Source organism: Panulirus ornatus, chromosome 33 (assembly GCF_036320965.1).
Source record: "Panulirus ornatus isolate Po-2019 chromosome 33, ASM3632096v1, whole genome shotgun sequence".
NCBI classification, from domain to species: domain Eukaryota; kingdom Metazoa; phylum Arthropoda; class Malacostraca; order Decapoda; family Palinuridae; genus Panulirus; species Panulirus ornatus.
This window is the reverse complement of record NC_092256.1, coordinates 23,084,824-23,099,669: the sequence shown is the minus strand read 5'-3', so window position 1 is coordinate 23,099,669 and position 14,846 is coordinate 23,084,824. Positions and strand designations below refer to the sequence as shown.

General features: G+C 35.5%; 1 protein-coding gene across 5 annotated transcripts in view; it reads right to left on the bottom strand.

Annotated features, from left to right (window-relative positions):
- Nucleotides 1-6,589: 6,589 nt before the first annotated feature.
- Nucleotides 6,590-14,846, bottom strand: part of LOC139759605 (uncharacterized) — a 77,272-nt gene continuing 69,015 nt past the window's right edge. For 4 of the 5 annotated variants that reach the window (XM_071681920.1, XM_071681919.1, XM_071681917.1 and 1 more), the window contains one exon: nucleotides 6,590-7,797. Coding sequence is in view for 3 of the 5 variants with exons in the window: in XM_071681919.1 (XP_071538020.1) it covers nucleotides 7,361-7,797 (437 nt within the window). In the remaining 2 variants the exon portion in view is untranslated. The remainder of the gene's footprint in view (nucleotides 7,798-14,846) is intronic. The other variant, XR_011715117.1, reaches the window with a different exon arrangement.

The window sequence follows — 14,846 nt, the reverse complement described above, 5'->3', positions numbered from 1 at the left end:
TAGCGACCACCGGGTGAAAATTCAAGTGTTGAGAACGGAGTCGTGAGATTTACGTGTTGTGTAGATAGTGTCAGGTGCGGGATGGGAAGCGTGTCTCTGCTGACTGGATGCCAGGACCGGGCCCGTGTACTTGTGAGGCTGACAGACAGAACTACAGCCACCCGGGGCTGTAGGGGGAATCTTAGACTCTACTGCAGGCTTACTGCGCCGACGCGTCACTATCTCTCACACTTCCCGGGCCACTGTAATACACCTCACTGTTAAGTGGTTGCCTCTCATCTACTACCTACGGAGAATATCTGTGTAACTACTTGTTTTTGTAATCATCTAATTCTACGGTACGGGAAAGGGAATCATACAGATGGCCTACCTCTTTCCCTTTATCAACAACAATACAGCCCTTTAAGCTTCGGTATAGTGTCAATATTCGGTTTCATCGCAGTGTGCTCCCTCCAGCCATTACTCTGATATCATAGGAATAAATCTTTACATCTCTTCCAACTAATTTCTCGTCCATTTTCGTGTTGTGGCCTCCAGATATCCTATACCTGCAACTTTCGAAGACCTGGTCAATGTTCACATCATCAAACTGGTCTACAAACTTGGTTACTATCAAATCCCCCCATTCCATCCGCCACTAACTTTTCTCTCATGACGGGCCAATTTATGACGTTTAACCTCACTGTAACTCAACCCTTAATTCTGGTACCATGCTTGTTCCTTTCCAATGGACTTGATTTCTATGCGCATTTTTAAGTGAGGTGAAGAGAAAAAAACACGAGAAGCACATTATCATTATCATAATGCATACTTGTTTGCCGTTTCCCTACCTAAGCGAGGCAGCGTAAGGAAAAGACGACTGAGACGAGACTTACGAGGCCAATCCTCACGTGCCTTCTTCCTCTGTTCTATCTTTCGAAAGTGATAATACATGGGAAGAGGATTTCTAGCCCCTCGCTCCCTCCCCTTCTATGATACGCTGTTAATCCCCAGGATTAATAATAAAAATAATAATAATAATAATAATAATAATAATAATAATAATAATAATAATAATAATAATAATTTTTAGAATATTGTTTCTCAACACCCTCTACCTGGCATGTAATGCACAATCATAATATCAGTAATGGTGATAACTAATGATAATAATAATAGTGATAAAAATAAACTTTAGACAAAAAAAAAATCATTCTGAAATCTCAATTCTGCGTTGAATCACATGTCTGATTACAATACTAAGAACTGAACTCTCACCATGTAGGGATGTATTCCAATTATATTTGACATGGAATAAATCAATATAGACATGATTATGTAACAAAACCTTATACAGACACGAGAAGCCATTAAGATTTTTGAGCAGAGCGAATTGTGGTTTACCTACCTTGTCGTTACGATCTGCATTAAATGTTATATGTTCGCCATTCCTCTCCATTTTTCATGCTAATTAAATTCAGCGAATTCACTAAACATTAGAAAATACGGAACGTTAAGAATGCCATCTTTTTTGCTGTTACCCTCTTTCTTGCAGTGGCCTAGTATACTATGCTTCACTTACCGTAATTCAAAACCAAACTTAGAAGTTGTAGTATTCCTGCATTATATAAGAGTGGCATTTTCAACATTGCTGACAGGCTACTTTATATAAGAATAATCTGTTTACTTTTCAGATCTGCTACTTGGATTAGATTTTATGACTATATTTTTAATTTGACTCTTTGCGCACATAAAAACTAGAGCACTGCTTTTCCAAGATTAAAGACTGCAATCAAAATACTACTGAGACTTACAGCTCTATACAACTCTGCGAAAGAAAATGGACACATAAAGAATGCCCTAACACTATTCATATTTGAATATAGTCAACTCACGTCCTTGATTTAGTAGCCAAGCGGTTTCTACAGAGATGTCGTATGATTGCCGTGAATTGGCCTCAAAATCTGAAAATGAGAAAGGCTAGATTTTAAACTTAACATATCCCGTAACAATGTTAGTGTTCGTACTCTTTCAGTGAAACTTTCTGTAAATAAATCTAACCACCAAATGACACTCTTCGTGGACAAATTACTGCCTCTTTTCAATAAACGAACCTTCAAAAGCTTCTATCAGTAGGCTCAGAAGGTCATGCTGTCTGTGTAGCATTTATGTACCTAATTCAGATTAGCAGCGTGAATTAACCTACGATTTAAGCTTGGCTACGGAGATAAGGTTTGTGTTTATCAGGCTTTATTTTGCCATACTTATTCATCGGGTCAGTTATATTACCTGAAGTTTATCGACCTTACGTTAATAGTTTAACTTATCTGTGCTCAGCAGAGCACGACCAGTTTTGCCTTAACGTTGTAGATTTGATTTGGTTTGGCTAAATTACAGAAGAATGTTGATCACCCACTTCTTCACATACTTGTCCCGTGTAAAACAAACGGAATATCCACTGTAAAAAGGTATGTAGCATTTTTTTTTTTTCCGGTTAAGAATTTGGCAAAAGCACCTTGAATGCATGAATACATAAGCAAACACGCCGAAAATTAATATATATATATATATATATATATATATATATATATATATATATATATATATATATATATACATATATATATATATATATATATATATATATATATATATATATATATATATATATATATAATCAGTTTGCCCAACCAAAGTATCACACTTAATACAGCATACCATTAGCATATGCGTGTTAAGCTAAAATATGCCCGGATAAAACGATACGTGAGCTGAGTTTGAACAACGAGTAATGTCTTTAAAGGACATTACAAGTACGGGTTACTGACGATGAAAAGTAAGTTCAGTCCTTCAGAAGATAACACAAAGCTCGGGTCTAACCATCCCTGAGATGCCTTTCTGTTTAATTAATGAGACAAAGTTTTGACATCAAGAAACCCCTTACATCCAAGACAGGCAATCCTTCTGACTGTGATTAAAACTATATTTTGAAAGTTTCATATCAAATTAATATTCTGAGGCTGAAAAACATAAACAGCCTCCGGGGTCTGAACTCCAAAGTTGGGTAATTCAATGTTTCATTCAACCACACTCATAACCACATTAGACTCACAGAAAACACGGACACCTCCGCGTATACCAATGCAAATACTGATGACCTTGGTAGTACACCATATCCAAGCTTTGAACCGAAAACTATGAATTCTTCCATTTCTAACAATAACGGGAGCCACACAACTTATCAAATTCAGTTGTATTTGTCCATGTATAGCTTAGTGTTTGTGATTCTGCAGCTCCATCGGGCAACATGTACTCACATTACTTTTGGTACATACCTGCTATCAAAAAAGCTAAATGTTAAACTTTAGCCATAGATAACACTTGCCAAGTATTAACGTACTGTGCACTAAAGTCAACATGGTGGACTAAGCTGGAACAAGGAAAATGAGCTGATGGCTACAGAACATTACACATCATTGTATCCCACATTGACGCATTCGTCCTCGTATTTCCTTGCCTATATATATTTTAGCAGGTTTCTTTATGATTTTCTACGTGTGGTTCAATTTTAAATGTTGAGCAAGGATTTTTTCCGGTAAAAGTATTGTAGCTCAGTTGACTGATTAATATCCATTTGTTTATCTATTATACTAAGTCGCTGTCTCCCGCGTTAGCGAGGTAGCGCAAAGGAACATGTAACATACAAACCTCCAACAGCCATGATCGGGCCCGGGATAAGGAGAGTGTATAATAGTAGAGATAATGGGGTTGGTGTAAAAGGAGACCACCTGCAACATGGGGAGAGTTGACTTATACCGGAGGGAAAGAAATGGTTGAATGCTTGGAATGGTGTATGTGAGAGAGGCATGTAAGGAAGGGTAAGAGGAGACTCCTTTGCCAAGGCCACCCCCTTGATAGGAGTCCTCGTAAAGAACAGATGTCAGACATATTGATAGATATACGGACTAACTTGAAATTTGATTAAACAGCGAAAGATAGTGGGAAGGAATATGAAAATTAGGGAATTATTTTTTTCTTTTTACAAGTTAAGCTTCACATTGTTATTTGTTCAACATTATTAGAGTAGTGTTTAGTAGAGAATATAGTAACAGCTGGAGAGCTTTACATTATAATGAGATACTGAATGAGGTGATAATATTGGGATTATGTATATCAGGAAGAGTATGGGGGTTAATGTAAAAGTAGATACTATACATGCAAAACAGAGATCTTATAAAAACCTGACCTAGTTGTTGAAATAATAGGAAAAATATGCTACATTATATTCATCTGCTGCTAGAGATCACATAGCCATTCACTGTATCATTTACAGAGGGAATACAAAGAATATCAAACAGTAATAGACCCTTGGGTCCATTCAAGTCTGTTTGTGACAGTGGAAGATATCAGAAACTCACAGAATAGTGTGATAAAAGTTAAAAGGTATACAGAGAACACAAAAAAAGAATAACCTACAAATTGTCATTATCACATTGGAGGGACAAGATGAAAGTTGTGGACTTGAACAAAATATACGATGTTCTTAATCATGAACATGGTACTGCCTTCAGCAACTCTACTTGACAAATTGTTCCGTATGTTAACAGTCGTTGAAAAAAAGTACTTCGCTTCATTCGAGGTAAATCATTTGCCCATGAGTTTTTTCCATTACTACATGGAAAATCAGGCAAATAAAGTCAGGTAATTTGATAGATCACTTTGAATAATTGTAGTAGATCACTTCTTAACCTTCTTTCGTCTAAGGTAATTAGATCCAAGTCATGCAATGCCATTTCGCATTGTTTCTCAGTCCAGGAATCATATTGGTTTCTCAACCCTGTACTCTCTCCATTCTGTCTTTGTCTCTTTATTTTTTGGGAGGGTGACCAAAACTGAATACAATATTCAAGATGCGGTGGGGTAGATGAACCAGTGAGTTGTAAAGAGTGAGGATTATTCCCGTGGACTTAAATTTGAGGGATCTACCTATGAAACTAAGAATTTTGTTCACTCTTTTCACTGCTTACTTGGTTTTATGGTGCCAGAAATTATTACACCCAAGTATTTTTCCTCACTGACATTTTGTAGTTCACAGAATTCAACAGTAGCTTGCCTTTTCATTTTTTCTACCAATGTGCAAAATTTTGCACTTATTGATATTAAAATTCATATGCCACTAATGGGCCCAGTTCATCAGTGTGTTTATGTCAGCTTAACTCCTTTGTGTAAGGCCAGTTAACCAATTTTCTATCCACTGAATTAAAACCCCCATAAATACCATGTGACTTAATTTTTGCTATTAACCTTTGATGTGGAACCTTATCAAAAGCTTTTTGAAAGTCTAGATAGATAACATCAGCTGCTTCAGTTTTGATGTAAATATTAATTATATCTTAAAAGAAATCAAGCAGATTTAAACATGTTTGATTTTGTCGAAACCATGCTGAGAATCGTTTATTAAGTGTTGGTCCTCTAAATAGTTTACAATTCTATCTCGAATGATAGTTTCCATAAGTTTTTTAATTACAAATGTTATGCTTCTAGTACAATGGGTTCCTTGCCATGACTTATCTATTCTGAATGTTGGTGTTACATTGGCAAACTTCCAATCATCTAGAACTTTTCCTGTAGCAACTGACTGATTGAAAAGGACAGTCAAGGGCTTAACTATCCCATTTTTTGCCTCTTTCATTGTTCTCGGATAAAACTTATCAGGGCCTGCCGTCTTAATCATTTTCATTCCATTTTTTGCTGAAAGTATGTCCTTGGCTTTTATGTCAAATGAAGAATGCCTGCCTCTCTTATTAATGAAACTGGATTCAGGACATAGGTTGTGTGTTTGATCATAACTACAGATGCAGTTTCATTTGATATTTTTACCATAGCTTTGTTTCCTTGAACCAAGTCACCATTTTCTGTAATTAATGGACCACTTGACTGGGTAATGACTCTCTTGCTTCTAACATAGCTGTAAAACTCCTTAGTTTGTTATGCTATTTTCGTTAATATACACTTTATATTGACGTTTACTTTGTCGTATAACTCTCTTACTTTCTCCACAACATGCCAACCAGTGAAGTGCTAGCCCACTAAACAGCCATCACTAACCCTCATGATACCCAGGTAGGTATCTGCAAGCACACTAGACAATGAAGCAACAAAAAAGGACCAGAAAATTCTTCCAAGAGCCAGGTACCCAACCATGGCTGTGATTCTGTGTACTTGAATTTTTTATTTTAAACCTATTTCACTCTTCCCACCTTAGCAATGCTTCGTCAAGAATGAATGAATGAACCTTAGAGGTAAGATCCAGATCCTCCCTTGGGTCCTTCTTCTGTTCCTAATTTTAGAAAGTTGGGATACACAGGAAAATTTCCAAGCCCCTACTCGCCAGCACCTCTTGGTTACCCTCTGATATGTACATGGATAATTTACCCAAAAAAATAAAAAATACATAGGCAAGTAGAGCAGCATTTGATGTAACAAAAAACTTCTATTTCTTTTGAATGAAAAGAAGAGAAAGAGGCATAACTGCATAATTATTTTTATACCAGAAACCTCAATATCAAAGCTTCTCTGACTACATGATAATTAAAGAGGAAATTAATCATTTGATTTTTCAAAAGGCTTTATGTACATAATTTACAAATAACAGTAACACATGGTGGGAACTCAAACTCCTTTGAGCAGAAAATAACAAATAACTGTCTTACACTATTATATTACACGGAATTTTCCAAGAAAATTCACATACCACTTAAGCAATCAGAAAACATTCACACCCTCTTTATTGTACTAAAGCACACTTGGGACTTTACCTACTCAAAACATTGAGCAATACTTACTGCTTTCAGCACTAATATGTACACTCTAAACTCTAGTCCACAGCCATTTCCTTTAAGCCTCACAGTTGGTATGCTGTATAACACACTGCACTTTCAATGTACAGTATATAGTCCTTTATGGCAGGACTACTTAATGATGGGCTTGGGATTTTGAGCAATTTTGTGTCAAAAAAAATTTGTAACTTTACGAATGGTCATTTACAGGTCTCAGGTCTATAGGATTATAAATACCTCATTACTATGTGGCTTATATATATATATATATATATATATAGTAACCTGCTTTATCTAAACAGAAAAAAATTAATTCCTTCAAATTTAAGTACCATTTACATACTTTTTTGATACCTACAGCCCCATGACTATTCAAATGCACAATATTCACCACTGAATATTAATGCTTCACAATAAATAAATAAAAACAAAATATGGAAAACATACTGATTATATTATCTAAACTTAAAAAAAGAAATTTAAACAGCATTACTTCAATCCTACTTTACAAAAGAGAATCAACAATACATTATTTGGTGATCTTACCAACGACGATCCCTCCCGCCCCGCCCTCCCAAACTAAATACCCCTCTACCTCCTCTTCCACCACGCCGACTCCCACCACTGCCATCCTCTCCATCAGGTCGATCACCTCGTAAAATCCTGTTGTAAGGAGCCTGTGGGTTGTTCATACCACTTCCTGGAGGTCTGCTGAAAGGGTTTGGCCCAACTGGCATCCCAGAATATGGCCCAGGCATTGGTCCCCAACCCCAGGGTCCTCCAGGGCCCATGTATGACCCAGGACCACCAGGGAATCCACTGGGAGCACCTGAAAAGTTAGCTCCACCACCAGGGAAACTACCTGGTCCCCCTTGAAAGCCCCCAGGACTTGAGAATGGTGTACAAGAACCATCTGATGCAGCAGTATCTGGTCCACTTGGTCTGGGAGTTCCAGAGCCTTCATGGACTGCAGAATCACCTGAAGAAATTATGACATCAAATATTATGTTACTCAGAGCTTATCTTTTAAAATCAATCATTCTTCACAGAATATATAAATACATAAATGACACCTTATATCATATGGATATTCAAAACTCAGATATATGGTATTTTAAGTAAATACTGTTTATCAGTATGGACAACTTATAGAGCGATTCATCAAAAAATCTACATCACACTTAACCTCTTCCAACTACTTTTATTTGAATTCCAAAAGGCAAATGAAAATCTATTAGTTCACGAAACCATAGTTTATACTACAATGTATACAGAATGTGACAGTTTCAAAAAAATGAGTTTTAACAATAAAGTATCTGACAGTTTCAAAAAAATGAGTTTTAACAATAAAGTATCTAAGTTAGTACATTTACTGACTTTGGTTACCCACTGCAGCACTATTGTTGGAAATGTAAAGGGATTATCCTCTCTCCCAATGGTGATCTTTATTTCTGTTACTTTTATAATACAGCCAACATAGTGGTCTTGTACCTTATCAAATTCCACACCTTCAATTAGTATAATTTCCAAATCATTTGTCTTATATTCAATCTTTCTCCATTCCTACTTCCCATCTTTTACTCAACTCCTCTCAAACAGTTGCAAAAGAAATCTTTGCCTAATCGACCTGTATTCCCAGATATAACCTTACTTCTTAATACAAGTGAATACACTGATATATGTAAGGCCCAGACTAACAAAAATTATCTAAGATTTGTTCTGGAGTCTTCATCAAACGATAGCCTGGAGAAAGGCTACGGGAAGACATAACCCAATCAAGACCATCTGAAGTGAAAAAAAAGAAAGAGAAGAAATGATGCAATCCAACATCTGTTCAAACCACTAGCTCATATACCTCATACTGGATAAAACGTTACAAACTGATAAAATTCTAATATATGTATTTTTTTTCTCTGCATATTTGTCTTTTCCTACTTAAGCAATGTAGCATTAGGAACAAATGAACAATGGCCTTATTTGTAAACATCCACTGTACAATGTCCCAAAACTAAAGCCACTACCATCTACAACCAACCCCTACAAACCACTCTAAGGTTTGTCTTTACCTGGTTCAGCCACTGAAAATATATTACCACAGTATGTTCACTCTAATCTTCCATCTCCTTCCTGGTATCCGCTTCTTTGAAAATATTAAAGAAATAGCTGATGCCTCAATATGAAGAAAAAGAAACCATGGAAGAACAAAAAAAAGATACTGAAAGAGAAAAACCTGGACAAACTGAACAAAATGGCAGAATAAAAAGAAAATGACAATTAGAAAGCAAATAATAGATGACCTTAGAGAGAGAAAAAAAGAAAGGCTTATAAAGAAATAACATTCATACAACAAAAAAAGAGGAAAGTATCAATAACATGGCAAAAAAAACAAAATTTTGGTTTTTGCATGTTAAAAAACATTTAGGTTTGAGAAAATTATGAAAAAGCTCTAAGAAAATCTGCATGAGGCTAATGGACTAGTAGTCAGAACAAAGAAAAAATAAACAAAAGCAGCAGTACACAAACTAAAAGAAACCACATCACCAGGACCAGATGGGGTTGCAGCAATATTCTTGACAAAGACAAGGGGATCAATCATGATACATGGCCAGAATGACAGTAGAAGGGATATCCTGGAAGTTTATGTTGGAGATGCGGTCCAAAAAATATAACATATGCTAAAATCATGCAGTAGGTCCAATTTTACCTTTTAATACAACGGAAGGTGGGGGGTTGTTTTCCTGGGAAAGATTTCTTCACATAATTTTCACACGAAAATAGGAACGAAATGTCAAGAAACATACAGTACAGTGCAGATACATCGATATTCTAATTATCTACATAAAACATAAAGCACACAATCTATATCATATGTAACACTTACCCAAAATGCTTCAAGATCTTGCAAGCTGAGCCTGTTGGGGCCAAGGAGGGTGTGGTGGAGTTATGCAGAAGGGCCAGGTTTGCTTAATTCTTCTTCTATGGTTGAAGAATGCATCCAAAGATAGGTTAACACTTTTCCTCTTCTTGTAGTACAACTGTTTAGCAACTTGCTCAAGATAAAGACTCTTTCTCTAAATCACTGTCATTGAAATATTCTGCTGCTCAATACTTTCCAATCCTTTAGTAAGGTGAGCAATTGCACCCCCATGCTCCTGTTCTACATTTTCCAGTCCCATCTGTTCTGTTAATCTAGCAATATGATGAATGTCTGTGCCTGGCCCTTGAAATTCTTAAAAACTAATGAATTTATTTTTTTGATGGATTCTTTTTTCACGCCATTCATAGTTGGACCATCACACACTGTCAGATAAACAACATCCTGTTAAGACTCACTAATGTTGTAGATAGTTTTCGTAATGTAATAGCCCAGCAAAAATTCTCTTATGGTAGGCTTATTCTCAACCAACATTTTTCTGTGAGTCAGATGAAGACATTGAAGACATAATGTTAAAAACAAGCCTAAGTATGACTATATGTCATTGATCCATTGGCTGGAGCAACAGTCATGATGACTGACAGAAAAATTAATTGAATGTATCCAGTTAAGTCATCCAGGCTGACGGAATGACACGGGACAATGTCAGAGATAAACAATTCTCTGTATGGCAGGCATTTCTTGGCACAGTAATCCTTCACAGCAGGGAAACAGGAACTATACCATTCCTGAAAATTCTTATTGTTACCCAGACCTTCTTGACTGAACACCAGATAACAGCAAGATGTTGGCTTGAACAGCCCTTCACAGCCCTAGGTGTCTTGAAGTGATACACTAGCAATGGCTCTATCTTAAAGTACCTTGCAGGATTCCCACTTAACAGAAGAGTCAAGTGATCTTAGGCCTTAGGCTGCTTCAAATCCCAGCACAGTCTTCTCTTCCCTGGAAATGAGTGTTTCAGCTGACATCCACTTCCAGTGAAGCACTGTTTCAAGTTAATCACCTATTAAGGAGTGCACCAACCTTCTTCAATAATAAACTTTAATTCTTTCACTGCTCCCCATGTCATATGATGAGTACACAATCACTGGGAGTACAGTTTCATCAAAGAACTTCTTACTTCAAAGTAGTCTACTCTGCTTCTGGAAGTAGTGCAGACATGGGCTACAAGGGCCTTAGGTAACACTAGGACTCTTTCACAGAAATTGGTCTTGGAGTAATTATAAATACATAATAAATAAATAATATCTATGGAAAGTGTGAAATCTCACCAGGAAAAAATATTAAGTGTATTATGTGATTATGTTTTTGCTGAATGAAACACCCCGGGAAAAAAAATATGAATTTAGAGAGACAAGGACCATCCAAGGTGCTAGACTAGGTAGGCCCTTTTTCATCAACTCTAAAACCTCCTATACCAACAAAGAGAAAAATATACTAATTTCCCCCCCTCCCACTCAGGTTGGTCATTTTTGAGGGACTACAGTGGAAGGGTTCCAAAAGGTAAGTCCTCACTAGTTGCTTCCCAAGGGCCACACAAATAATGAGTGTATGTGGCCTTAGAATGATTCTTAAACACCTGAAAAAAGACTTAAAGAGAATTTTTTGGCTGGTGGATGTAGCTGGAAGTTGAGGGCCCATGTGACCTTAGCAGTTGATAAGCCTATAGCTAGACATTGAAGGCCTTACTAACCAACCAACCACAACCAGTTGCTTCCTATTTGCTCTTGCAGCCTCACCAGTCATTTTGATGTTATCAAACCAATGCATTTAATAGAGCACTCAAACCAGCCGTGACTAACCACAAAAGTGTCAGCTTCTCAACTCTCACCATGCTCATTCCTCAGATGATTAGACATGAACTTTTACCTTTCTGCTTAATAAACATCATACTTATATAGATAGTATGATGATTCAAATCTTCAATCTAAACAATCAACATTTGCTTCATATTTTCAATATTTTCACCATTGGTATAGGTGATCTTTGTTCCACTTACAGGGGTCACATTCTGAGCATGCTCTCTCATTTTATCTGCATTCCTATTCATTGTTTAAAATTATGCAACAGGCAAGCCAAGCACTATATCAAATCCATATTAGGTAGCATCACAACAACTCAAAATACTTAACTTTACCTCCAAACCAATGCTCTTCTTACATTTCTTACCAGAAGCACAAATTTCACTGGGTGCTTCCAGCTCTTAGTTGTATAGGGTTTGAAAAAGTTGTGTGCAATATTGCAATTTAAAAATCTAGGTTGTGACATCAATACCCCCATGTGTCATACTGCTTATCTGATGGATAATTTCACTTGCTAACAAACAATTACTTGTAAAAATAATCATCCTGCATTGCAGCATGTTTTTGAAACATTATTTTCTTCTGTCGCTCTAAATAATTTCATTTATTTTTCAGGGATAAGGTATATGTCAATTAACATGTACCAATACACTATATATTAAATGACACCCATAGACCAAAAATGCAAAGAATACAATGTTTCTCTGATACACAAAGGTAGATATAAACTTCTATCAAAACAGTACAGACCAAAAAGTTTGAATTCACATCTAATTAAAGTATCTGAAAGAGTAATCAAGAGGCATGTGATGAGACATCTAATCAAAAAAGGTAAACAGAGATTTGTACCAGGGAAAAGTTTACAAATGAAATTGTCAATGCACCACAATAACATATATAAAAGACAAATGAAAAGAATGAGATAAATACCATCCTTCTAGACTCTGCTAAGGCATTTCGTCAAATAACCTACAAAATTTTATTTGAAAAAGAAGTAAATTAGGAATATGAATTAAAGACTTCCCAACACAGAAAATTTAAAGTACAGTAAGAACAAGTGAAACTATGTTTGATGAGAATAATATTTATCAAGAGTCCTTGTGAGGTCATTAGCCTCAGTACTCTTTATGATGACCATATCCTAATGAGAAAAGACGTATATGAAACTGCAATACAAAGTAATACAGGTAATGCCACAATATGTAACACTACAAGCATGGCAAAAGATAGAGACAAAATCAAAGAAGACAAAGCCATAATAATGACATCAAAAAACTGCAGAGGAAAATCTAACAAATTTACAAAAAAAAAATCTGAGCAGTTAAGTCACGAAGACATAGGAAAGGAAATACTGTAAGTAAAAGGGACATAAACAAAAATCAAACAAATATATCTGTGTGATACGGTCATCATCATGACAAGGAAACTTCACCAAGGAAGAAAGACATCAGAAACACTTCACAAGTGAAACTGGGGAAACAAATTTGAGCTCTACAGCTAAGCAAGATATGTGATAATTTAGGCATGGGAATGAACTGACGGTTTCAAATACAATATGCTTATCAAAAAGGATTCTACCATCAAAACATACTGATAGCTCTTGCACACTATTTTAAGTAAACATCTTAATAGACACAATAAATGGAAATAGGGCAACAAGTATAGATTTTTACTCCACAAGAGTGCCTAAAGTCAAAGGAAAATAAATGTAACCAATAATACAGAATGGAGAAATGATAATAAAATGATAGATACGAGGAACAAGACTGGGAACACACGAGGATGCAGAGAAGAAATGAGGGTTGATGACAGGACATGAGAAGAATGGAAAAACAATGATTATGGGATATGGAAAATGAGAGATGACTGGAATAACATAAATAGCAGTATGAGAAACACAGAATGCAAATTATATAAAACACTAGATCAAGAGTAGAAAAGTAGCAGTAATTGAAATGCTGCTGGAAATAACAAGAAAGTAGTATGAGACACAGAATGCAAATCATATGAAACACCAGATCAAGAAGAAAAGTAGCAGTGATATAGAAAAGATTATAAATAATCTTTTAACTGAAATGCTGATGGAAATAACAAGAAACCTTAACACAAAAAAATGAATAAGTTAAATCAAAACTGTAGTGTAAATGAAGCAGTACAAACAAATGGTAATACAATGGCAGAAATAATGTTAATCCATGTAAAATATTATATATGATTATACAATCTAAATAATGATATTCCAAAAATCAAATCTGTCTTACTGAATATACAAGAGATAATGTTGAAAACTCATGTCATCTGAAATGTGGATATATGAAAAAGTTTAAAATTATGCAGTTCTATGGGACTTACAGAGAGAAGAGATAGATAAGAGCAAAGAAGGTGGAAAAGCAATATACTGTACTGTACGTTAACAGTAGAAGATGAAAGAAATCAGCCACTGAAATGTATCAAAAGAAATATGAATCAATAAGCAGCAAAAGTATCTGCTTTGAACACAGTTAACATCGTAACAACAGACCTCCCAAGACTGATGATATAGTTCAACAAAGTACTAATAGAAGTTAAGGAAACACTGAAAAACATAGCCGTACTAAAACCAGGTGACTTTAATCTTAACATTATAAAACTAATAATAATGAACAGACAGATGAGTGAGAACAGTCAAATGAACTAATGTACACATGTGAGACCTATCTAATACAAGTTATACACTAGTCAACTAGAAATGACATCACTAACCCCATTTTAACACTCATTACTAAAACAAGTAAGAAAACTAGTATGTCTGATCATTCCATTAAACAAATGTCTTCTTGCTGTAAGGTAGAAACAGACGACTCCTTACAAAAAGCAACAGACGATGCACGTATTTTGAAGAAACCTAAATTTCTTCCTTGCCATATTAAAGCGGATTGAAGCCAATACCATATTAGCATATAAAAATTGGAATGAAGTTCTCAACAGCAACTAGACAAAAACAAATACAACTTTTTACCAATGTATAAATCACATAATCATAAATCTTGTACATACAGAAAGAAGAAAATTAATTCAAAGAGAAACATACTGAGAAACAGTAAGCAATGGATAAACAGGAGAGAATGGAATTAAAAGAAAAAGTATGCAGAAAGAAGGTACAAGAACTAAAAAAAATGAGATGCTGACAGGGAAAGAGTGGAAATGCACAAAACTATGTTTGAGTGAGGAGAAACTTTTTGCATAGAACTATGATTAAATACGGAAAAACTTCAAAGACAAAAACAAAAAAATCAAAGACAGCACGTCAAA